General features: G+C 43.4%; 1 protein-coding gene across 3 annotated transcripts in view; it reads left to right on the forward strand.

Moving 5' to 3' along the window:
• Window positions 1–26,896, forward strand: part of Slc44a3 (solute carrier family 44 member 3) — an 82,089-nt gene that overhangs the window by 52,987 nt on the left and 2,206 nt on the right. For 2 of the 3 annotated variants that reach the window (XM_046462125.2, XM_046462156.2), the window contains exons 12-13: window positions 2,560–2,646; window positions 24,794–24,931. In XM_046462125.2, coding sequence (XP_046318081.1) covers window positions 2,560–2,646; window positions 24,794–24,931 — 225 coding nt within the window. The remainder of the gene's footprint in view (window positions 1–2,559; window positions 2,647–24,793; window positions 24,932–26,896) is intronic. The other variant, XM_046462133.2, reaches the window with a different exon arrangement.

Genomic DNA, 26,896 nt, shown 5'->3' on the forward strand with positions numbered 1-26,896 from the left:
TTCAGACTCCCCCCTACCCTCACCCAGACCTTGTTCCCAGCCTCTGCCGTGCTGTGCCATGTGGTCTTGTGTGTTGGGTGGAGGGTGGGCAGGGAGAAGTTCTGGTTAGCTGGCTTTCCTTCTTATTTAAATGCTGAAATAAAAGGACTGAATTCTGAAGGTGAAATTTAAGCAAGGTTTTGTGGCTATTTATCATGCTTTTTTTTTTAAGTAAGAAAATACTTTCTAAGATAGGGATAATATTTCTTTCAGTTTTGTTTGTTTGTTTGCACCAGGATTGAACCCAGGGGTGCTTAACCACTAAGTCACATCCCCAGCCTTTGTTTATATTTTGTTTAGAGACAGGATCTTGCTGAGTTGCTTAGGGCTTCCTAAATTGCTGAGGCTGGGTTTGAACTCTCCATCCTTCTGCCTCAGCCTCCTGGTCTTTCAGTTTTAATGCTCAAATATTCCTCGCCTGTTTTGTTTCCAAGAGGGTGTCCTAGGAACTTCCTGGTATGCATGGGGAAGAAATGAGCGGGGACAAGGGAGTTAGAATGAGTGTGTGTGAGAGACAGGGTGTGTGTATGCAACTGTGTGCAAGTGTGTGTGAGTGTGTAGGTATGTGTGTGAGAGTATATGTATGAACACACACACACACACACACATACACACACACACAAACACACTTGAAAGTGAGAAATGGGCAAGCTGACCTACATCTCAGCTCAAAGGACAGAAAACTGTAGGGCTTTTGTGCTGGGGTCTCCTCCCTGGTTTTTATTTCCATGCACATTTGGGTATGAATGCCAGTGGAAACCAGAACACCAGGAAAACAGCTGTTCTCATGGTATTTCTGTCCTGCCAAACAAGGGAAGATTGGACTTCCCCCAACTTTTTGGTTCTCACACAATGCTAATCTCTCCCCACCCCCACCTCAGGGTTCCTGATTTGGCCAGAGTTTCACAAACCTGCCTGATCCCAACCCTTTGTGTATAGTTATGTGTCCTTAGTATATTGGAGTAGTTTTACACATGGGGTCATATTAAACTTTAGAATTATTTTTGTTTTGGTCTTTTAAACAGAAATCTGAGTTGTTGATACTTTTAAATCCATAATCAAGATTTAAGGTTAGTATATCACTTAGGAGCAATGGATTCAATTTCACATAAAATTGTCTGGCTTCCTTAATCTTGAGATGCATGCTAAGCAGCTGCCCACTGATTATATTTTCTTCTATTTCCATGAAAATCTTGCCTGGTGACTTAAAGAGCCATTTCCACATCCAGGACAAATCTATTCTGGCTCCTGCATTTTGAAATTGTTCCTTCAATCTTAGGAAACTTGGCAAAGGATTTCTTGAGGGACAGAACAGCTTTTTATTTTAACTATATTGTATTTCTATGTATATTTACATAGAAATATGTATTTATATCTTTTATGAATACATATATTTACTTTTATATACATTAGTAATAGATAATCAAACAAGACATCCTAAACTCTCTGGGGAAGCCACTTTCCATAAATCTAAAAGAGAAATCAGTAGAAGACCCATGGTCTGTCTCACCAAGGTCTGAAAAGTTTTTATCACTCCTCAGATCCCATAAGGACCAAGAGGTCAAACTCCTTTTTAATGAAGTCGCTGTTGGAGAAAGATGTCCTTTCTCAGGTTAAAAAAAGAAAAAAGTGAAAAAGCAGTAGTCTTATAGCCCAGTACAGTCTACAGTTCAAACATTTCACACAGCTACCGGTGATCTTTTCTACTTAAAGAGCCTCATTCACAACGGCTGCCAGGCCCAAAAGTATCCAGATCAAGTTTCATCCAATTGAATTAACACTGGGACAAGAAAATGTCCATATAAGGCTGAGTTATTCCTGGGGTCTTCATAGTAGGCTATTTCAGGATTGTGAGCAGGGATTGTTTTACTCTGGGCCGTGGGTTGGTCACCCCTCCCCCAGGCAGCTCATTCAATTATTCACTCTTGAGTTATGCACAAATTCAAGTTGTATTTCGAAAGACTGATTTATACATTGAAATTTAGTCCCCAAAGTCTCAGGATAGGATTCATTTTCCCTAAGGTTAAGCTTGATTCTTTCTTTACGTGGGCCCACAACTAGTATCTGCAAGTGTACTGTTTGCTTGCTTGCTTGCATTTCTTTTCTTTTTATTTATCTATTTATTTCTTTTTCTGTCTCTGGGATGTGAAATTTTCAAGAACATAAACTTTGGGTTCAAAAGGCAAAATGCACCATTTGAGACACTTAGGGGCAGATGGAGAGGGAGGAGAGAATTTTTTTACTGGAACCAAAAGGCTCCCTTTTCCCTTGCTATTGAATATGGACTAACCATTTCCCTTTCTGTTGAGGTTATAAGCCCAGGAGAGAATCTGAGTTCTTCCCGTTAATAGTAATCAGAAGTATGCACAAAACAGAATTTCTCCCATCTTCAGTGAGGACTGCTCTGGCTTTTCCCTGGGTACAGAAGTCCATAGGGGAAGCAAGCATACCTCTCCAAAGCTGCCTGCTTACCTTCTATCTTTTGTTTTCCATTTCTCCTGTGGTCTGGACTGATCCCAGCAGCACGGCAAATGGTCAAGGGGCACATTCAGATGCTGCTACTGCTGTTTCTTGTGTCTTGACAGATACCTGCGCCATGTCAACCAGGTATGTGCCCTACCCTGTACCCCAGGAAAACACAGAGGACTTGGAAGTTAGTCTCCATCATTTAGGTCAGGGATTGGCAAATTGTTCCATAAAAGATCAGATTGTGGGCGGAGTGTGGTGGTGCATGCCTGTAATCCCAATGGCTTCAGAGGCTGAGACAGGAGAATTGCAAGTTCAAAGCCAGTCTCAGCAACAGTGAGGCACTAAGCAACTAAGTGAGACCCTGTCTCTAATAAAAATGCAAAATTGGGCTGGGGATGTGGCTCAGTGGTTGAGTGTCCCTGAGTTCAATCCCCCGGTAACAAAAAGAAAAAGACCAGATTGTGTAAATATTGTAGACTTTGGGGCCATATAGTCTCTGTGGAAACCACTTAACTCTGCCAGTGCAGCAGGAGAAGCCATTGACAAAGGTTGAATGAACGAGTATGGCTGTGTTCCAAAGAAACTTTTTGGTGGATGCTGAAATTTGAATTTCATGGGACTTTCACATGTCAAGAGAGCTTCTTCTTTTTATCTATTTTTTCCCAACCATTTTAAAATTGTAGGAATCTTTGTTAGCTCCAGCCAGAGGAAAGCAGGTTGTATGATAGACTGGCCACCGAGTTGTAGTTTGCAGACCCCTGCCATGGAACTTTAGGCATAAAAGGCATTCTTCAAATTCTAAAAGAAATGTGTTTCTCTTTTCCAAAATAAAAAGGAAAGGAAGTCTTTAGAACCCCAGACTAGTGAATACATTATCAACTAAGAGCTAAAGTTCAGGGTCTTCTTTAAGAATTATAATTTTCCTGAGCTAGGAAAAGAACTGCCTCCCTAATTTTTATATATTTTGCCAGGCTTTCCCTTTCAAGCTATAAATAGTCCTTTAAATAATAAAAATGATATCCTGCAATTGTTTGAACTTTAAATTATTTTCTCTTCTAAATCTTCCAAATTGGTGAAAATTTAAATATATGTTTTGTTTTCCTGTAGATCGTTTGGCAAAGTTTAATGGCCCTTGTCAAATTTACACAAAGCGGTATTTTTGTAAGAGAGCAGGCTGCTTTAAAATTTAAATGTTCATGCAAATCTCACTTCGAGATTATAATAATAGTACTTCTTATTATTACCCATCTTCCTAATAAGTATACCCTCAGAAGTAAAGGGGCTAATTAGACCATCCATGTTTATGTCTTAAGTAGTGTTTAAAATATCTTTCATTATTCAGGGAAAGTGTAGACTTCAGTACTATAATAGAACTTACAAGGAAGCTCTATTCTTAAGGCTTTTCTTAAGAATCTTGGAGTACCCTTTACAGTGTGTTTAGTTTTCATTTGCATTGCCACAAGCCCAGCACATATAAAGCACAATAAAATCCCATATCACCTTTGAAAATAGTGGATCCAGAAGCAAGTCAAGCCAAACCTCGGGAATACACTTGTCATGGGGGTAAGATGCCACGCCTCTCTTCCCAGAGCTGTGTGTGTGGATCTGGACACCAACTTACTCCATGAAGACTTTTGAGATGCATTACAAAAATATATGAACAATGGCAAGAATTTTTTTTGCACAAAAAGTCAAGACTAAGAAACATATAGGGAGACTAGAAAGACAAAAACTATGACTATAAACCCAAATATGTTGGCCATAGGGTCCTCCTGGGCTCCAAGCTAGAGTTGCCATCCCTCTTCACCGCTTTATGAAATTCAGGTTCTTTCTGCATCCCTCATTCACTCCTGGTTTCCAGCCTGCTCCACAAAAGCCTAAAGGTAGATGTTGCTGACATGGAGAGGTCAAGAGGGCAGAGAAGCAGGTGAGGAGGAGGAAAGGTGGCCTAGCTCCATGCCACCCACCCTGCCTGGACTTTCAGCCAGAGAGCTCCACTCATGTGGGTGAGGTGGGGCGTCTCCTGAAGCTTTCGTTTGAAGATAGGATTCTGCCACTAAACATATTTGAAAATAACTATCCCATACCAGCATTACACTTGTTCCCTCTTCCCTGTTATCCTGAAGGACATGTTTCCTGCCTTCTGAAATTTCACCTCTTTATATGAATTCAGGACCTTTTCCCTTGGGGGTTCAGGGTGTTTATAGTAAATCGTGTTAATATTAACTCCACTCTAATTACCATGGTAGAGGGGGTGAAACCTTGTAACAGACATAGGGTGAGAGTGATCTCGAATCACAGAAAGGCTAAGCTAGTCTTGACCCGGCTCTTATAGTGAATCAGTGGTGCAAGCAAGGATAGGTCTTTGGGATTCCAATCACGGTGGCTGAACACCAGGCTGTGACCTACACCACCTGTCACCGTATCCTTACATGGGGGTGATGTGGTACAACTGACATGAACACTTCAAGGACTCCCGAGGTTTAGGAGATTGAGGAAGAAGAAGAAGAAGAATGAAAAAGACAAAAGAACTGATGAGAATGTTGGCGGGGGTGGGGGTGGGGGTCACCTCTGATCTAAAATGACCACCAGAAAGCAGAATGAAGTAAAAATGTTTAAGGAGAAATATGGTAATAATGAAATGGTGACCAGAGCTATCGTAGGTCTCATCTGGAAACAAACAAAGCAAAGTGAGCTGAGAGAGAATAAATGAATTCAGATTAGGCTTTTAAGAAATGTCCCGGTGTTGGAATGAGTGGCTAGGGGAGGCTTTGGCATCTGTGTCTGGAAGTCAGATTTTGAAGGGCCGAGGGCCTACTTTATTTTCTTTGTTTTATGGAAGGGAAGCTGGGAAAAGCTACAAAGGGGTGAGATGCATTTGTCACCCTTGGCACCCAGATGTTCTTCTCTCTTTAACATCAAGGAGCTGGCTGTGTCTCGCCAACGCTTTTGAAAAGCCTCATCCATCTTCACTGTGCCCTGTGAGGGGAACAGGTGACAGTTGTCACATTTTGTGGACACCCAGCCTAAGACGGCACAGTAATTCACTTGCAGAGTGCAGAATAAAACCTCAAACCTCATCATTTCCAATCTACTTCTCTCTGCATTATAAATACCAAACATGGGTATAAATTTTTTAAATTGTGTCACCTCATGTGTTCATTTCTATAACAACCATTTGCTTATTTACACTGGATGCGACCAACTGAACCTGGCATTGTAAGTGGGGGCGATGAGGATTCAGAGTCAGTATCAAGCATAAGCTAGGCCTTCGTGTAGTTGATAGGCTATTTGGGGGCATAGATGGCGGAGAGAGGGGTACAGTAAGGGGTATATGCATGAGACACTTATGTAAGTGGTACAAAAAAATGCAGGTTAAGTGCTGGAATGAGGGCTGTAGAAGTTTAGAAAAGGAGAATCTTGGTAGTTGAAGGTCTTTTAATGCAATAATTAGGGTAATTCATAGAAGAGATCGGACCCCAGTGTGGAGCACTCACCGGAGATCAGCAGCTCATAAATCCCAATGATAGCTGTGAGAAGTTGGCACTTGTTATACTGCCAGTTGTAGCCTAAGCACTTTTCCTACATTATATGGATAGCATCTCCGGTTCACAGATAAGGAAACTGAGGCTTAGAGAAAGCACACGGTGACCGAACTAGAAGTTGAATCCAAGCCTGTTTTGCCTCCAGGACCAAACTTTTAACCACAAAGTGTTTTTTCACCAACCAGAGGACTCCGGACCACCATCCAGGTCTGTTCTCTGCAGCCAGCACCTTTCCAAGCTAGGACCAGACAAGCTAGTTTGCTGACAGAGCAAGTCTTGTTAGTGGCTGGCTGGTGGAGGACCGGAAAGGCGTAGGGCTGTCAAGGGCAGTGAACTCTGAATCATGCAATTGTAGAGGAGGAAAGCCATGTCAGGTGGGGTGACCCCACCTTCACTTCTCAGGAAAGCCAGTGGTCCAAGCCTCTGGCAGTGTGGGCTAACTCATTTCAGAGATTTACAGACAAGGAGCCCCTGTGTAGCCTCTCTGGTCCCTCCCAGCACTTTGGTGGGTCCTGTCTGAGAAGTCCCCTGTGGGACTATGCAGGCTAACCACTCAACAAGAAGAGCACACCTCTTAGTGTTTCATAAAGTGCCCACCTGCAGTCCCTTGTGGAAGTTCTTCCCCAAGTACACACAGGCATCTGTCCCAGCTCTGATGTGCGTCAGTGTTCCTCCAAGTGTGAAACCCACTGGTGGGCACGGCACTCTTCCCAATGGTTCCAAACTGATTTGAGCACTTCAGGAAAGCGCTTTCTCAATTTTTATAGGCAAATAGCAGAATTCTGTAGATTTTCATGTTTTGCTATTTACCAATAAGTAAACTAAAGAGTGTTTTTTTAAAAAACTTATTAAAATAAGTTTGATAAACTTATTTGATAAACCCAAATTGGTATTTCATGAGAACTCATATTCATTATTCTGTTAAGATATAACATTGCTGCCAAGGTGAGGCCTCCCTGCGAAGTTTGTGAACGTGCTCGGGCAGAGAATTGGGATTTTGCACATTTCAGGTAGAACGCCTTGCTACAACCAGTGTTGCCTTGAGTTGGCTGTGCTGTTCTATTGCAGTCATTCCTGGTGTAATGAACATTACACTTCTATTGATTACTTGGTTCTTATTTATTCATTGTATTTTTGTCACCTTAAGCATTGCTTTCCTTTTTGATCCTTTTTCCTTCTTCCAGCAGAAGTGGGAATAGGTAGAAAGTGAACTGTGGGTTGATGTCAAAAATATTTGAGATATCCAGGTGTAGTGGCACATGCCTATAATCACAGCTGCTCAGGAGGTTGAGGCAGGAGGATCCCAAGTTCTAGACCAGCCTCAGCAATTAGAGACACCCTTAGCAAGTTAGTAAGACCCTCTCTCAAAATAAAAAATAAAAAGGACTGGGGATGGATGTGAAACCCTGGGTTCAATCCCCAGTTAAAAAAAAAAAAAGTTTAAGAACCACCATTTCTGTCCAGTCTCCTGGGAGATGCTCCCAGAGGAAGATGACCCCTTAGTCAAGTGTAGCAGCAGTTTGCCTCTCTGCCTCTTCCTTTGTGTAACTTGGGTGAGTCACTCAACTTTACTGAGCTCCTGAAAATTTAAAGGGTAGAATCAAATAATCCCTAATGCCCTTTTGCAGCTTTCTGCCCTGTGTGGGGGTACTTAGCCCAGGGCTGGGCCATGTGGGTATCACCTGCTCCCCTGTGTGGGATCAAGAAAAGGGGAAGACAGAAGAGACATTTCTTTTCCTGTTGTGTTCCAAAATGACAGGGTCCCTTTTTTCATGTTGAACTTCTTATCCATGGCAAGGCCTTACCCTAGAATCACAGAGATCATTGATGCTTTATCATGTCATGATCCCAGAGCCTGTGAATGTGACTGGATGAAGGGAAGCCATCTATCTGTACCCACTTAGGAGATTCTGCCAGTAGTACGGCTCGGTGGTGGTAAATAAATAACTGGTAGTAAGATTCAGGTAAAATGCCAATCACCTCCGTTATTCTCAGCAGAGGGAGAGTACCATAACAGCCAGCGCCTTTTATATCCATTTCTCTGTGGGCCTGATAAACTGGTGCTACATCTCCTTGAGGAGGAGGGAAGAGGGTGAATCAGATGTACCTTGGTACAGGCTGTGAAGCGTGTGGCCTACTTTCCTTTGGCCCCCATTACATACAAGCTACTGAGCCAGTGCCCTGATTGTCGCCTCTTGGTGTTTGCTCAGAATTGCTGGTGGCTTCCTGTCTTCCTGATGAACAAATATACTGGCAAAAAAAGTCCCAGAAAGTCTCGTGGAGTGGAACGCAGAGAAAAACTTGCTGCTTCTGGGGAAATACACGCATCTCTCCCTCCCTGCCTCAGAGTCCCCCTCCACCTGCCCCCTCCACCAATACTTTTTCCAGTGGACATAATGTCAGTCTGTCTTCTAAGCCTTTGTGGTAGACTTGACCTTGTACAATCTCAGAGCCTTCTCTTCCCCTCATCCCTACTGTTAGCTCTATTTCAATGACTCCCTTTCTCTCGGACCATCAATAGCAGCAGCACCCAGTGACTTTTCCATGTCAGGTTTTGCTTCATCCCCAGCCAGTGGGCACATCTCCAGTTTCTCTTCTCTCCCTGCCCTCAGAGTAGCATGTCCATCTCAGGGGAAAAAATAAAAAGTGAATAGTGTGAACTTTCTCTAACTAGATTATAAAAATAATGTGAAAGTTCTTAAGAAGAGAGTTCTTCCAGAATTGGCAGTGCCATAAGAGGTGATCTTGTTGTACAGTATGCTATCAGTCATTTTTTTTATTCTTCCTATGACAGAGTTGGTCCTGAATCCTGCCTCTCCCACCAGCTGGTTTAAAGCTATTCTGGGGCAGCCAGCTGATGGTGAGAGCCCTAAAGAGATGCATCATGTGTGCGTGTTTTAGAAAGAAGCTCACATTTGTGTCAATACGATAGTTTGCATTAAGGCTCATTTATAGACAAAGGTAATCCCATTACCCAGCTGTTTCATGGCAAATGCTCCTACTATCCTGGCTTTAAATAGAAAGGAATTAAGGCACCTCTTTGTCAGAGGCCCCAGACTGTCTGAGAGAAAACAAACTGAGTCCTCATGTTTCCTGATGCATGGCTCCAAAGCTGGGGGTATGACCAGGTCTTTGTGTGGCTTTCTTGGGAGAGAAGTCTTGAGAGCCTAGCTCCCACCTGCTGTGGGTATGTTGCAAGGGCCGTGGCTCAGGAGGGTGGAGCCCTAAAGCCTTCTTCCCAAAGTGAGCCTCAGCCCCCTCTTCTCTTTGGGGTAGGGCCCAGTGAGCAGCTGCCATCTTAGACTAGACTCTAAAGCATTTCCTGACTTGAATACCTTCCGGGAAAAGCAATTAATGATTGTTCAATGAATGATTGCATCACTATAAGCAAGAGAGGGAAAGTTATAAAAAGCACTGGGACCATTAGGTCACTCTCTAGGGAGGCAACTGAGTGTTCACCATGAATTGCTTTGACTTCTTCAAAGTGTGTGGCTCCCCAAGACAGGCGTACCTGCCATTTATCAGGCACTTTCTATATGCCAGGTGCTGTTCTACTTTATATGTATTAACTACTCATATACTCACAAATCACCCTGGGAGGGATGTACTATTATTATGTTTTCTTTTTAAATAGATGATAACACTAAGATTCCAAAAGGTGAAGTAGTAATCTGCTCAAAGTGAGAGGGAAGAAGAGCAGCAGAGCTGACTGCTGAGGTTTTTGAGGAGCCTGTAAGGCCTCCTTCTTCTTTCTCCAAGTTTGGAACAATTGAGAGGCAAAGTGTCAAGCAAATGAAGATTTAAAATATCAGCTTGAATACCAAATTGGCTGGTTGTACAGTGCACCACAGGATCAGCTGTAGGCGAGTAGCTTGTCAATGTTTCAGCCTTAAGTTAGAAGGACTGAGTCCTTCTCTCCCAGGCCTGACCAACAAGGCAGAAGCTGGGTCTAAGAAGGAACAGTCTTCATGACAGGTGGATCCCGAAAGAGTGAGGAAGGGATGAGCTGTCTTGGTCACCTAAAAGCCCACCTCCCCGGAACTCTTTCACTCCTGGGCAAACCAGGACCATAGGAATGGCCATGGAAGAGTCATGTCATTTATCCATATTCTGCAAATACCAAACAGCCCTGGAGCCATGGTTGGGACACGGACTTCTGTTCTTAGTTCTCCTAAGCCCAGGAAAGTCTCATTTTCTATTCTGCAGGTAGAGGAAGACCTGCCTGCATTCTTACCCCTTGTTCCCAAACATTCTGCTCATACTGGGAATCCCTTACCTTCACCTTTCTTTCTCTGCTCCTCCCTCCAAACTCACCCAGTCCCTTAAGTCTGCCTCTTCCAAACAAGAGAGGTATTACCACAGAAGGTCTCTTGCCTTGGAAATACAAAGTCAGGGAGATCGAGGTTACTCTCACACCACTATTCAAGCCTAGGTTTCTCACCCGTCCACCAGGACCCTCCTTCCACAGACTTGGAACTCAGAACCCCAGAACTCTGTAGAGGTCAGGGACACCCTCCCCTCCTTGTAGCAGAGTCTGTGGTATGGAGAGCCTCACCTGGGGCTGCACGGTGGGCAGTGCTCTTTCTGATTCACCTCTTCTTTATCCTGTGTCTGCTCTTCCCCCGCCTTCCCCACTTCACTGAGAAGCCTTTGCTGACCAGTCGGCCACATTACACAGTGTCTTCTGCAGAACTAAATGTAGATCTCCCCTATCCCTTGAGCAACATGGAAGACAGGTACTTGAGAGACAGAAGGGTGAGGGGCTTTGGGTCCTAGGAAGGTCAGGGTCTTACCTTTTATTAATGGTACAAACTCCCAGCTTCCTGTGCCTTGCCTCCCCTATTCTCCTCACATTTAGCCCTTCCTTTCTTTCAGGAGACAGTTACCCACATCTGTGAGAGTTCCCTCTCCTTCATTCCTTCCCCCTCTTTGAATCGGGATTCATACGCCCTTTTCCCAGCAGTGTGATACAGTGGGAGGGATGCAGACTTTGAGGCAGACAGGTCTGGGTCTGAATCATACTCCTTTATTCAGGGACCTGGGATAGGATTCTTCACCTGTTTCAGCCTCTATTTCCCCACTTACAAGGCAAAATTCTTAACACCTACCTCACAGGCAGTTGAGAGGGTTAAATAAGCTAGTACATGTAACTATTAAGGCTTGGTGTCTGACTCTTAGTACATACTCCAAAAATAGTTTCTTGGAGTGGGGGAGGTTTTAGCCATCCTTGCTTTTTGATTCATCAAATACTGGAAGTCTCTGTGCCAGACACCTTTGTATCTGTTTCCCAGGATTATGATAAATAAATAGAGAATTTTTGGAAAGCTCTTAGTTTTGTGCTTGGCATGTAGAAGTACTAGTTGAGTAAATGAAAGTTATTCTTATCAACCCACTACCCAGTGTGTGAACTCCCGGTGAGATGCTGTGGCGCTTGGAATCACGCTTGTTGGCAAGGCTGTGCATCAAACCTGCTCAGTCAGGGCTCCGTCACGTCCACCAGGAACTCTTCCAAATACGCCCTTCTCTTCTCCACCCTACCCCCAGTCAGAGCCACTACACTCGTCACTTGTTGGGTAGAGCTGAACTGCTGAGAGCACCACTTCTGCCCCTGCAGTCAAGAAAAATGCCCAACTTTCCCCCAACGTGAAGGGCAACGAGGGAAGGGCCGGCCCTCAAGTGCAAACCTGTGAGCAGGAGACAGAAAATGACTGAAGATTGGAGAAAACAAAGATTATAGATTGGTTTCCCCCGCAGCCCTCAGTCCTCAGGTGGTGACCTCTGACCCTCCTCTCTTTTGCATCTGGCCCTCATTTTCTTCTCTTCACTCCCATCTTCAGCCATCAAAAGTAGTTATGTCACTGTTCGGCAAGGGCAAATGGGACACTTTCCAACAACACTGATTGATCCAAGGAACTGCCCTTTTTTTTTTTTTTTTAATCATGAGATTCCCTTCACACACCTGAGCTTCACATAGCAGGCACAATGCAACCCCTTTATGTTCTTTGTAGCTTCCCATGGTGACCTGTTCTAGGTACGCTGAGAATATGCTGAGGGAGACGGCGCATGTTTTTAACTTTGATTCCACCTTTGGAACCAGCAAAACCCAGTTTCCTCATAAATAAGGAAGGAGGTGACACATGTAAACACTGCTGTGACAGTGTTTGGGTGTGAGGACCTGGCAGCCACAGACTGAAGTTCTCCACAGTTCTTCCTTTCTGAAGGTTTGCATCTGCAGTGGGTGCAGGGTGTACCTGTAAAGCTCAGGCCCTGCTGGGCTGCCATCGGTGACCACAGCCAGGGTGAGGGATGTACGAGGAAACATTCACAATCTAACTTATCAACATTACCTCATATGCTTGGGAAAGGCAAAGATTATAGATTGGTTTCAACATTTCCCAAATTCATTTAGTGTGGGAAATGAAATTAAATCACCAAGTAGCTCTGACTCCAAATCTAATTTTCGTCAGGAGGGACAGCAGGTTTCTCCAAGGCATTTCTGTCTGTCTCTTCTTTTTGTCTTCCGGAGCTGGGTTGTTGTCAGAGGGCTCCCACTCCCCACCCCTGAAGCCCACAACCCCCCTCCCTTCCATGCCTTCTAAGCAAGGCCCTGGCCGTGGATACATTCCTCAGCTGTCATTCTCCAGGTGTCTTTGTCTTAGATATTGAGACTTGTTGAGAGAAGGAAGTGACTGTTGGCTAGAAACTAAAGAATTCATTCCTGAAAAGAAATAGCTAAGAAAGAAAGGAGATGTGTCATTGTGGTTAGGGAATAAAAGCCAGTTCAATGTAGCAGTCACTAATTCCTGTTCTGTTGTGAACTGGAATGTAATGATGCTCCCGGCTGCCACCAACTAAGTCCCATCTTGGAATGGCTTCCACATGGATGTGAATCTCAGCCACAAATGCAGATGTGGAAGAAACACTGTATCATGTCTCTCCACTGGATTTCTGACTTCAAGCTCCGTTCCACTGGATTGGCAAGAAATTTAATCTGTTATTTTTGGACTATTCCCCCATAGAGTTATACAAGGTTTCAGGTATCCCCAGACATTAATCGACACAGATCACCTTTGAGACATCCATCTTCCCATCGTCATGGTTCTTCAAACCCTGATTGGCAAAATGGGAATCTTTCACAAGGCCACCTACAGTCCTATCTGCCTGGATGTGCTAGTAGTAGGTGACCAACTGTCTTGGTCACCTAAAAGCCCACATCCCTGGAACCCTTTCACTCCTGGGCAAACCAGGATCTTAGGAATGGCCATGGAAGAGTCATGCCACTTATTCATACTCTGCAAATACCAAACAGCCTTGGAGACATGGTTGGGACAACGACCTCTGTTCTTAGTTCTCCCAAGCCCAGGAAAGTCTCATTTTCTCTTCTAGGGGTAGAGGAAGACCTGCATTTCTTACCCCTTGTTCCAAAACATTCTGCTCATACTGGGAATCCCTTTCCTTCACCTTTTCCACTGTGGCTAATGGCTCAAAGAGCTTAAAAGTTTGGATAACAAAAGCCAGTAAGAGTTGTAGACTGGGTATCTTCTTTCCCTGTAACCTCACACCTGGGAATGAGCACAGAGCCTGAGTTCTGCTTGAATGGGGAGTGGAAAGAGGAGAAAAAGAAGAAAATACATGAGGCTGGAGAAGCAGAAGTCAAGAGAACATCACACAGGTATCAGGGACAGCTGGACAGCCTTCCATTTGGAGTCTCATCTCTACAGACTTTGAGAACAAGGGACCTAAAAAGTCAGAGAGGAAGTGATGTAGATAAATTTGGTTTAATTAGCTTTTGTAGGTGGGGCTAGAAAGTTCCTAAAAGTTTTGTCAGTTGGTGGCAGGCTTTGGCAATTCTCCAAGTGGTTTCTTCTCCTCCTGTCGCCTTTTATGGAATGCCTCAGTTGGTACTGGGTGGGGTAAAGAGGGCAGGTGCTAGCCTGCATTCCTCCAGCAGCTGAGACTCCCTGACTTCATCAGGACGCACTCCATGTGGGTGGAGAGGGCTCTCTGGGCTTATTTGCCTTGTCCATATCTCGCCTCCATCAAGGCAACAAAGAAACTTGGAGAGGTCCAAAGGAAGGAGAGGCTGCTGATCTCACCTAGTGCCTGTCCGCACCGTTCAGCCTGGAACTTTACTAAGGGAGCCCTTCCCTGCATGTCTGGGGATTGAAGGGCACACGCTGCCTACATGGCTCTTAGCATCTGCCAAGAGTAGCAGGGAGGTCATAAAGAAAAAGGAAACACTAGTAAAAACGGTTGCCCTACTAGGTGCATTGACATACGCCTGGAATCCAGAGACTCGGGAGGCTAGGATAGGAGGAGGACAGCAAGTTCAAGGTTAGACTCAGCAATTTAGAGAGAACTATCTCAAAATAAAAAAGGGCTGGGGATGTATCAAGTGGTAGAGCACTTGCCTAGCATGTGCGAGGTCCCCGGTTCAATCCCCGGTACTGCAAAAGTTAAAAAAACAGCTGAGCTTTCTTATTGAAGCTGCTCTAACCACACTTAAAACTACAAGAAACATTGATTTCTAAGCAGAAATGCCAGTGGAGAGAGGAGGCTAAATTGAAAAGGCCAGTTGTCAGTCTTCTAAGCTTCAAAAAGAGAACTATCACACCACAAAGTTATACTAAATAATATGTATGGTTCTGGCATAAACATAGATATAGCTATGTCACATCTATGTATATAGATCTTATGGATATATAGAGCCCAGAAATAAACCCCTGCTATATATAGCCAAAGAGAACAAGACCACAGTGAGGAAATGACAGTCTCTTCAATAAATAACCTTTGGAAAACTAGATATTCACATGCAAAAAATTGAGGTGGACCCTTACCTTACACCAGATGGAAAAAAATTAACTCACAATGGATTTAAGACCTGAAAGTGAGACGTAAAACTATAAAACTCCTTTTTTAAAAAATAAGGAAAAGTATCCTAACATTGGATTTGGCAGTGATTTCTTGGATATAACACCAAAAGCTTAGGCAACAAAAGAAAATATAGACAAATGTAACAAAAGTTACAACAAAATTAAAAACTTCGGCACACCCAAAGGAATCCTTCACAGAGTGATCCACAGAGTGAAAAGTCAGCCTATGGTTTGGGAGAAAATAATCATAAATCAAAGATGATAAATGGTTAATGTCAGAATATAGAAGAAACAACAAGAAGAAGATCCAATTTTTAAAATGGGCAAAGGACTTGAAGAGACTTTTGTCCAGAGAACTTACACAGATGTGCGGCTGGGGATGTGGCTCAAGCGGTAGCGCGCTCTCCTGGCATGCGTGTGGCCTGGGTTCAATCCTCAGCACCACATACAAACAAAGATGTTGTGTCCGCCGAAAACTAAAAAATAAATATTAAAAAAAAAACTTACACAGATGACCCATGAGCACATAAATGATATTCAATGTTGCTAATCATTAGTGACATAAATCAAAACTACAAGATACCACCTCATACCCATCAAGATGGCCACTGTCCAAAGACCAGGAAATGGCAAGAGTTGGTAAGAATGTGAAGTTGGAGCCCTCATGCACTGTTGGTGGGAATGTAAATGGTGTAGTCATTCTGGAACATAGTTCAGAGTTTCCTCAAAAAATTAAAAATAGAAGCAGGAAGGGAGGGGAGATGGAAATAGGAAAGACGATAGAATGAATCAGATATAACTTTCCTGTGCTCATATATGAATACATGACCAGTGAAACTCCACATCGTGCATAAAACCACAAGAATGGGAAGTTATTATACTCCATGTCTGTATGATATGTCAAAATACATTCAAACTGTCATGTGTATCTAGAAAGAACCAATAAAAAATGAAAAAAAACAGAACTACCATATGATCTGATCTAGCAATTCTGCCTCTGGGTATAGGTCCACAAGAACTCAGAGCAGGTCTCAAAGAGATACTCGTGCAGCCATGTTCATCATGGCATTATCCACAATAACCAAGAAGTGGAAGCAACTCCCATCAACAGATGAATGGACAAAGAAAGTGCGGTGTATGCATATGGTGGAATATTATGCAACTTTTAAAAAGAAGTAAATCTTACTAGGGCATGGATGAACCTTGATGATATTATGCTAAATTAATAAGCCAGTTGCCAAAGAACAACTACTATATGATTCCTCTCTTACAAAGTGTCTAAAGTGGTCAAAAATACAGAAACAGAAAGTAGAAAAGCAGTTGCCCCAGGCTGGGGCAATTAGTGTTTCATGGGTATAGACTCTCAGGGCTGCAAAATGAAAAGTTTCTAGAGATCTGTTACCCAATGCGAATATCCAACTGAGCCTCTATACTTAAAAATGGTTAAGACAATGAATTTAATATTATATTTTTACCACAATAAAAAGAAAAAAAAGATGTGTTATTATGGGAAATATCTTTTAAGCAAATCCATTTTTTCTAATGAGAGACTTTCACTATAAGACAGACTAAGCTGTGGTTCAGAGCAGTAGGTATTCCCAGCAACTAGTGTAACCTTTTGATTTCATGATGCTTTGGATCTGGAGTGTCCCACAAAGGTTTGTTTCAGATCTTTGCTGTCTTGGTCACCAATGCAGCAGTGTTCAGAAGTGGAGCTTTAGAGAAGTGACTGGATTGTGAGAGCTATAACTTCATCAGTGGATTAATCCATTGGTTGATTCATAGCTGAATGGACTACTGGGAAAACTGGGAGGCAGGACCTGGTTGATTAGAGTGGCCCTTGATGTGTGCCCTTGGGGCCTATATATTGTCCCCATCCCTTCCTCTCTCTCTCTCTCTCTCTCTCTCTCTCTCTCTCTCTGATCCCTGGCCTCCATGAGGGGAGCAGTTTTGCTCCCCAGTGACCTCCCTGTCATAAAGTTCTTCTCATGCCAAAGCAATAAAACCAGCCAACCATAGACTGAAACCATGAGCCAAAATAAATCTTTCCTTCCTTAAGTTGATGTTCTCGAGTATTTTGTCACAGCAATGCAAAGCTAACAGATTTATTGCCAGATTCTCTTAGGCCCTTCTCATGTGACCTAAGAGGTCAGCTTTTGTTTCGCCAACTCCAAGGTCACCAACAGTGTGACAGACACCTGACTTAAAATTAATTCCCAAGATCATGAAATCCATGAAAAATGTGAATATTCCCATTCGCGCTCTTCATCTCCCTCTTATCTATTCCACAGTTCTGAGCTTCCAACCAGAGATGTTTGACATTCTCTTAACCAAAGAACCAATCATCTAAAGTCTTAAATACCGTGGCCATGTGTAGAGGTTTTACAATAGGATACGTGGTACATATTTTGCACATGCTGTCTGAAGTTATCCTCTCAAGGACTCTGTATTAGGTAGATGTTACCCCTTGGTACAAATGAGGAAATAGACCCAGAGGCTGAAGAGCTTATCTAAGATGATAGCATTACTATGTGGTAATCTATGTGACCCCCAAAGCCATGGCCTTATAGCTTCATTGTGCTGCCTGGAATTCCTTGTCAAGGATAAGGGTCAGGAGGAGGAGAAGACCAGTGGTCTTCGATCTACGTGTCTTCCTAATAAAGCCTGAAGTCAGTAACTGTATAAGCACTCCTCATGCCCTGCAACTCCCATTTCACGGGTCCACAGTTTACTTTTGCCTTACAAAACACCAGGCCTCCCTTTTGGCTTGCTCATTTCCTCTACTGATTATGCACAGGTCAAACGAGATTAGTGGGTGTGAGAGTACTCTGTAACTGGGAGAGAGCTTATTGGACACAGTCAGCACTTCTATGTGGTCCTGTATCCTGGGCCTGCAGGGCATTTGGAATTGTTTTGTTCTGCTGGTCTGTCCATTCCTCCTCCTTTCTGCCTGTGTATATTTACAGAGGAATGTTGGGATGAGGTCCAGGTTGATGTTAGTAATGGTCATTTCCTGGTGGTGGTAGTGGGGTATCGAAGTGATTTTCTTGCTTTCTTCTTTTTCTCCATCTGGGTTCCTCGATTTTTGATGATGAGCATGGAAATAATAGAGCCATTCTTAAAATTAAGCAAAACACACACACACACACACACACACACACACACACCAGGGCTTGAACCCAGGGGCACTTAAACACTGAGCCACATCCTTAGCCCTTTTTATTTTTTGAGACAGGATCTCACCAAGTTGCTTAGGGCCTCACTAAGTTGCTGAGGCTGGCTTGCAATCCTCCCAAGTCGCTGGGATTACAGGCCTGAGCCACTGCACCTGGCTAAAATACAAATGAAATTTAAAAAGAGCAAACTAGGCAGCACTGCCTTACCTCTGGCTTTGCAAGCAGCAGTGGCTCTCAGTTCAGAGAGCTCCTCCTTCCACCTACCTCCACCCTGGCCCAACCCTTGAGGGGACTGGCAGGTTTCCCAATCACCATCTTGTTGGACATTGGTTTGCAACCTTGGGTCCAGTGAATTCCTGAAGGGATATGAAGGGTGGACGCCAGGCCCTGGAAGGCCCAGAAGCTTTTGTGCTCTGCCCGCCCCTCTGCATGTGTTTGTGATAAAAACAGCTCAGGATGAAACTGCTTTGGGGTGGTTCCTGCAAGTTTTACTAAAGGGCCACAGAGGACCCTGGATGTACAGGGATATAGCCGGACTCAGATTTCACTGCATTTCTTTCATTTCTGAGGAAAGTATGAATATCACCAGTGTGTAATTTGTTCATCATCCTGTTTCTCAGTTGGTTTTAATAGATCTTGTTTTATTTTGAGTTAATAAATATTAGAACTCTGTTGGGAAGCCATCCGAGAAATAAAGCTGAGTATTCACGGCACATGGTTTTGGCAAGTACTTTCTCTCCTCGGAGGAAGGGAACTCTGTTTAACTTTTCAAAGTCAACAGAAACTCAGGTTCACAGTTCTGCCACCAAAAGAAGAAACCACTTCAGCTCAGGGGGAGGACTGCGGCTGCGCTCAGCTGACGCGGGACAGAGGGCTGAACTGTATGGGCTTCGGTTTTGACTTAGGGAGCAAAAAAATGTTCTTTCTATCTAAAAGCTGTGATTAACATTCTTGGAAACTCTCAATGTAAATTAAAGAGCTAATCTAGCTTTTTCTGGTACCTAAAAGAACACTTAACTCTTTCATTTTTCTTTGATATTTAGAATTTTCTGTAAAATGAGAATTGTAGGACTTATGGTGGTCATTTCACTGAGCTGTGGTGAGAAGTAGAGAAAATCAAATAAGGTGATAATAGGAAAGTGCCTGGTCCTCTATAAAGCACTGCACAAACATGAAGCATCTTTAACATAGGACTCTGGAGCCGGCAGGCACCTTACACAAGCTGTGAGATAGGGTGCCTGAGAAGCAATAGACTTACTGGAAGCCACTCAGCAAGTCTTTGAAGGCAACAGGATTAGAGCCCAGTCTCTTTCCACCAAACCATCTTGCCATGTTCTTGGCTCTTTGTAATGGTACATCTTATGAGAGCACCACTTTATTATTTTGAACCTTTTGGAAGGAGAATCACAAAGTGAACATTTTTCTGGGATGGGCCCAGATGAATCAGGCCTACTTGGTATAATAAGGGTACCACACCAGTTGTGTGCTTGTGTCCAGGGACATGATGCTTAGCTTCTCTATGCTTTGATTTCCTCAGTTACCTATTGGGCTGGATTGTTAGGAGGATTAGATGAGTTAATACATTCAGGAAGACACAGCCTAGAAGTTGACACAAGGCATATACACTCACACAGTGACCATGTAGTTACATATAAGTTGCGTACCTGCATCATGACAGAGAAAAATTTAAAAAGACGTAGATACAAAATCAGGAGGCTTTTGTCAGGTCTGTGCCAAACTATTTAGAACATGTGACACAGCATCTCCTGAGGTGAGGATCTTGGGGAGGTAGACTACCTAGGAAGAATTACAGTTCCTTCTATTTTCTCCCAAAGTAAGAGTCTGGCCCTTGGCTCATGACTGCTCATGGGGCCAGTGTGCTCCATGGATGTATGGTCACAAATTTATCATACCTCTGCAGAGCCCAGTGGGTATTATGGAGGTACTTAGAGGCTCCCAAGGTTTGAGTGGGAATCAGTCTGGGGAAGTGTTGATATTATGTCATCTATATATTTTTCTTTTATTTCTGTCCACAGTCCTTGGGTCACTACTACCATAGCCCTTGTTATTTCCTAAGTGACTAAATCGATGTCAGGGCATTTAGGCCTCAGAGGCAGGCCTCACAAAGCAAAGTCTCTCTAACCATCTCCTGCCCTCCTTTCACCTACTCCTTTTTCTTCCCAAGGCAAGCCATTAAAACTCTAATCTTAAATTTTCTGATCTATTTTGCTTGATAGTATATGATAAGCCCCCTCTGTTATGGTTCATATTTGAAGTGTTCCCCAAAAGCTCATGGGTGAAAAAATGCAAGAATGTTCAGAGATGAAATGATCAGATTATGAGAGCTGTAAACTAATCAACCGATCCACTGATTAGATTGGTAACTGTAGGCAGGTGGCGTGTGGCTAAAGGAAGTAGGTGACTGGGGACATGCCTGTGGAGCTTTCTTCTACTGGGCCCTTCCCCCATGATATCTGCTTCACTTTGAGCCCAGAGGAATGGAGCCCGCCATCTATGGAGTGAAACCTCTGAAACTGTGAGCCCCCAATAAACTCTTCCTCCTCTAAGTTGCTCTTGTTGGGTATTTTGGTCACAGCAATGCAAAATCCAAGTAAAACACTCTCATTTCAGAAAAGGGTCCTGCCCCATACCTCTTAGGAAGAAATGCTGAAGATGTGAACAGACAGGTCATATCCTTTGTGTTCATGTTTCAGTCATGTCTTTGCAATGAAGTCCCCATAAAAACCCAAAAGGACAGAGTTTGAAAAACTTCCAGATGGTTCCTAGAGGATGGGTGTGCCCAGACCTTGCCTATGCATCTCTTTGTATCCTTTGTAATACCCTGTATAATAAACTAGGCAAGGTAGTGTTTCCCTGAGTTCTGTGAGCCACTTGAGCAAATTAACTGGATCCAAAGAGGTGGTTATAAGAATCCCAACTCATAGCTAGTTCATCAGAAACAGGTAAAATGACCTGGGGGACTGGTGAATGGTACCTGAAGCCGGGTAGGGAGCAGGTTTGTGGGACTGAGTCCTCAACCCGTGGCATCTGATGATACCTCCAGGTAGACGGGGTCAGAACTGAATTGAAGGCCATTGAGCTGATGCCTGTAGTTGCACCATGGCTTGCTTGGTATCAGAAGTATGTTGTCAGGATTTTAGTAGAAGAAACTGATTCTGAGTTTGAGTTCATTTTTGCTTCTCAGAGGTGCATGATTTTGTGGCTCACAGAAGATGGTGATAAGGAACATCTGCCCTGAATGTTCCCAGGGCAGCCTGGGAGAGCCTCCTGAAGCATGGGGTAAAAAATCATGAGTCCCAAAACTTCTTGTTGATCCCTGAGTGCATAACAAGGCCTTTCAGCTCCCCCGAGTGTGGTTTGTGACTCTTCCAGATCCATGCCCCGTTGCCCTCGTCTGCTGGCCTCGCAGTGCCTGACAGGTGTGTTCGTGTTCACACGCACACCTGTCTCACTTGCTGGCTCCCAGTGCTGCCTCACTCCCCACCAGAGTCAGCCAACACCAGGACCAGCTCCAATGCCCCATCCATGAAATATCCCCTAAGTCCCCCCCATGCCCCACTTCCCTCACCCGCAGTTTGTTGTGCTACTTCTTGCTGCTCTCACTTTTGTGCTTCCCAGCAGCTTAGGACAGTCCCAAGTGGGCAGTCCAAGAAAGTCTGAGATCTGTTGACCTGGAACTGAGAGTCATCTTAATCCCAGGCAAGGGAATGAGAACAGGGACCTCGATACTGTTCAGGTGTGACCATTGTCAAGCCTTAATAGCTTTCAATATCAAGGCACAGAAATATCCATGTTTTGTTGTTTGGTTTCTTGGGTACTGGGGATTAAATCCCTGGGGTGTTCTACCACTGAACTACATCCCCAGCCCTTTTTATCCTTTTATTTTGAGACAATATCTCACTAAGTTGCCCAGGCTGGACTCAAACTTCTGATCCTCCTGCCTCAGCCTCCCCAGTAGCTGGGATCACAGACGTGTGCCACCATGCCAGGCTATCCTGAGATGCTAAAGAAGCATACCCACCGAATTGTGTGATACATTGGAAGCCAGAGATCACCACTGATCCTTGCCTCCTTGCTTGAAGTTGAGCCTTGGGGTCTCCCGATTAACTTTCATCACCAACACCGTGTGCTTCCTAATCCTCACCAGTTCCTTCCAGGCACCTTCAGGCTCTGCAGATGACCCTCACACATAAGCCCCCCGGGGTCTACAGCCCAGGCGCATACATACTCTCAGAACAGATCTACAGTATGGAAACTTCAGCACAATTCATCTTCCAGCTGTCTGATAAGGAAGCAGCTTCTCCTCTGAATAAGTATGAATTAGCTAATGCTGAGCTGGCAGAAACATTCAGGCCATATCCTGCGTTGAGTGAGCCTTCCCCCCTCCACCTATTCATCCAGACATTAATTCTAGGTCTCTCTGTGGCACTCAGGGTTGAATCCTGTGTTAAAATGCCGGTGGTGTAGTAACTGCAGGAAGGCACATATAATTTCCCTGTCAGAGTGGTTTTAATGTCCTCTTTCAGTGGCACATGAGACATTAAAGGAAAGATAAATGGCTATGGGTCCCCAAAAATCTGTGGAGTCAACACATGCATGAGAAACTATCACTTTAAACTTTAATCCTGTTAGCCAAGGAGCAAAATCTATTTTTATTGCTCATGAGCAATGGTCCTAAATTGATTATAAGGCAGTAGGCTTCAGGAAATAGAAGCTCCCCCCACAAACTGCAGTCCCCTCAGGGCTCAGGAAGTACACTGAGGACTTCAGTGTAGAGGGGGAATGTGAGGGGGTTGGTGGGCTGGGGACAGAGCTTGAATGAAAAGACAGGACGCAAGAGGCTTGTGGCATGGTGACCACACTGGCACTACCATCCTGGATCCGGGAGTGTAAGGGTCTCAAGCCTGAGGATAAAGGAAACTCGGGTCCTTCCCACACCTCTCCAGGGGTGCAGGGAGTTGCTCTGTGTTGCTGTTGTAGGTGAGGTCATTTCTGGTGAGATCGCGAGCTAATTACAGCCTTTATTGCTTGCTTTCCATTGCCGGGTTCTTTGCTGAACACTTTATAGGGAGCAAATATGTCCTTTAATCCTCCTGGCGTCTCTGTGCAGTAGGTGCTCTCCCTCCCTTTATAGACCAGGAAAAGGAGGTCTCAGAGAGATTGAATCACTGGCCCAAGACCAGCAACTCCTCACTGGTGGAACTGGGCTTGAAACCCAGAGACAGTCTGGTTCCAGAGCCTGCGCTCACCTCAGCCACCACACTTTTAATAGCATTTTGGCCTAATGAAAACTGCTAGTGTAATATCCAAAAGGTTAGAATAATAACAACAATAATAAAAGTTCTCTGTCTCACTGATTCACTAGGGATCTGAGGAAAATGCCCTTGATCTTGGTTTCTAGTCTATAAAAGAATAAATAAGCCACTCTTCACCCACCCACCCCTCACGTGTGTACGCACGCATGTGTGTGTTGTTGTTGTGTTGTTGTCTGTTTTGCAGTACTGGGGATTGAACCCAGGGCTTCACCCATGCTAGGCAAGCTCCCCACATGAACTATGTCCCCAGACCTTTTTAATTTGATTTTGAGACTCACTAAGTTGCCCAGGCTGTCCTGGAACTTGGGATTCTCCTGCCTCAGCCTCCAGAGTAGCTGGGATTCCAGGCATGCACCACCACTCCTGGTGTTTTGAGAACTAACGAATAAGTCATCAGGACTCAAAGAATCTTAGATGGTTGAAGATGTTTAGTTAAATAATGTGTGCAGCCGGACACGGTGGTGCACACCTGAAATTCCAGCAACTCAAGAGGCTGAGGCAGGAGGATTCTCAAGTTCCAGGACAGCCTAGGCAGCTTGTGGAGGAAACTGGTCACCAGCCTTTTGCCTTTGAGAAACAAACATTCTTCTCCAGTTGCTGTGGTGAAGAGGGAATTTGGTAAATTGGGGCAATTAGTTCTATTTCCTTCATCCCTACTAGTTACACCTCTCTCATTTCCTCTTCTGCTTTTTTTTTTTTTTTTTTTTTCCTGGATCTTTTCCACTAGAAGCTGGAAAACAGCAGTGGACTCCAAAATGGTTTCCTTATGAGGTTCTGGAAGGGTGTTCCAAAGTGTCGATTTGTAGACCATGGGCTAAAAAAACTTTTATTCTTTAAAGAAATGTCAACCACCGAGGCATGTGTAGTAACCTTGTGTGTTTTCCCAGGAAAGTGATAATTCTTACTGTGAACTGCAGTACCAGGTAGCATTTTGAAAGATTAAGGAGAAAATGGTCTTGAAATTACATATAGCCATAAGGGAAAGGTATTGTGAAAAATGGTCCCAGAAATCTTTCTGGAACCTCCACTTCCTTTCCTGTCCTCATACTGTGCTGTGCCCTGAAGAGTAACTTATGCTTTATCCATCATTTCTACGTTTGTCATGGGATGTTCGACCCACCGTATGGACCATATTTTACCTTTTCCATTTATTGCAACTATATGAAAATATTTTTCGAACACCATCAGAAAGTGAAAGTGACTTTGAAAATGAGTGGATTTGTTAAGGGTAAAGATAATGGGTTCATAGTCACCATCTTTCTGTACTTCCCCCCTATTCCGTGTTATCACTCTATTGTCTTCACAAGAATATTTTAATGAATCATTATATTTTTTACTATTGTCTTTTGTTTCAGAATGCTTATACTACCACTGCCATTAACGGGACAGATTTTTGTACATCAGCAAAAGATGCGCTCAAAATTGCATCCAAGAATTCAAGTCATTTTACATCCATTAACTGCTTTGGAGACTTCATGATTTTTCTAGGAAAGGTGAGATGTCTTGACTAACTAAAGAAACATGGAATTCCAAAAATTAAGTCACATAGCAGTCTGAAAGGAATGAATGTTTCTTGTGTACTTGCTTTATAATAAATGCTGTGCTCCATTGTCTCATTTATTCCTCAATCCTGCAAGGTAGTCCTGTTTTACAAATGATGAAACTAAGGATCCCATATTGGTAGGGTCAGGATTTAATTCTGTTCTTACTATTTTTTTTTACCTGTGACCTATTGTCTCTATCATTCTGATTCTCACTTTTTCAAGTCTAAAATGAAAATGCTGCTAACTTCAGCAAATAAGTATGTTTTTGTGGGTTATACAAACACAGAAATAAGGGAGCTGGCAATATAGCTCAATTGGTAGAATGCTTGCCTAGCATGCACAAGGCCCTGAGTTCAATCCCCAGTGCCACAAAAAACAAACAAACAAAAACAACAACACCAAAAACTAATATTGATTTGATGAAACTTGTACGTTATTTAACAGTAATAATTCTATAAATAAGGTAGATTATTAATATCACAAGTGGAGCCAAAGTTCCATGTCTATTGTCATCTGAATAATTTTTTAAAAAGGAATTTATCATAGTCTGTGGAGTAAAGGAACATCTTAGAGCTCCAAAATTTTATGGTGCAAAGGACAGAGCCCTGAGCTTGGAAGCTTTCACAACTCAGAAGTTCAGTTTTCAGATCTATCACATAATGATAACCCATGCTCTGAGCTATAGGGAAGAGTCACAGAAATGATTATGAAAATGGCACAAGCCTGCCCCCATGGCCTGACCATAATGTTTCCTTAGGTTTTTCTTGCTGTGCAACACAGTATGTCTCTTTCCATGTAATTTTCACTCAGTGGGTCTGCGCATCTCAGGTTGCCTGATTCCACTTCCTCTTGACTACAGTTCAGATTCTTGACTACAGTTCAGATTCTTGACTACAGACACTCGCCCAGTCCTCTCTAGCCCAAGCTAAGCTCTCTAGTCTGTGCATTTTCCAACCATTCCCTCCACATGTGACATGAATACGTTGGTTTTCAGCAGTGCCCACAAGTTAACAAGGGCTTGGTCACCAGTTGTAACCTGGCCAGTGTAAAATATGGGGACTGTGTTCTTCATTTAAGATTTTGTGCTTCTGTGGTATTTGGTTATGTCTCTGTTACCATCATAGTTACCTGTCAGTAACCAGTTGTAACTTGCTTGGCTTTCACAGGGGTGTTAATTGCATTTATATTTAAAGCTCAGCAAGGCCTCAGAGACCTTTCATGTGACAGTAGCAATAGAAGCACAAAATAATTATGCCTTTCAAATCAGCCCACGTACAATGAACTCTACAGTTGTATGTGTGCTTGTTTATTTAGCACTGGGGATTGAATCCAGGGATACTCTACTGATGAGCTATATCCCCAGCCCTTTTTGAGATAGGTCCTCATTAAGTTTCCAAGGCTGGCCTCAAACTTGAGATCCTCCTGCCTCAGCCTCCCAAGTAGCTGGGATTACAGTCATGTGCCACCCTACTCAACCTTATAGTATTTAAGTGGATAATACTGTTTATATTATGCTGACTTGGTAGGATTGTGGGTTATATAGTTTCTATAACTACTTCCAAAAACTTTAGGAATGAGGTCTCATCTTTTTTAATAGACTCCTTCTATTTTACATTAGAATTTATTTTCTTATATTTTCCATAAGAAATATATAATGACCCATGAGTTTTTAATAAATATGTGATATCTGGTGATTCTTAGGGTTTTGTTTGTTTTGCCATCCTGATCAAATCCGGGAGCTTGTGTACAATTCTTTGGGTTTTTTTAGTGAAGTAGCATTCGGGCATCCTTGATCATCCGGGGACAACAGGACCCTAGACAGACTCCATTACATCAGTAAATGAATTAGGTACATCATGGCCTATAATTATATGCCTTGAAATGTAATAATTGCATATCATAAAAGCCTGAAAT

The sequence above is a fragment of the Marmota monax genome, unplaced genomic scaffold (assembly GCF_021218885.2).
Source record: "Marmota monax isolate L192 unplaced genomic scaffold, Marmota_monax_Labrador192_F-V1.1 WCK01_AAM20220418_F8-fsc00070, whole genome shotgun sequence".
NCBI classification, from domain to species: Eukaryota; Metazoa; Chordata; class Mammalia; order Rodentia; family Sciuridae; genus Marmota; species Marmota monax.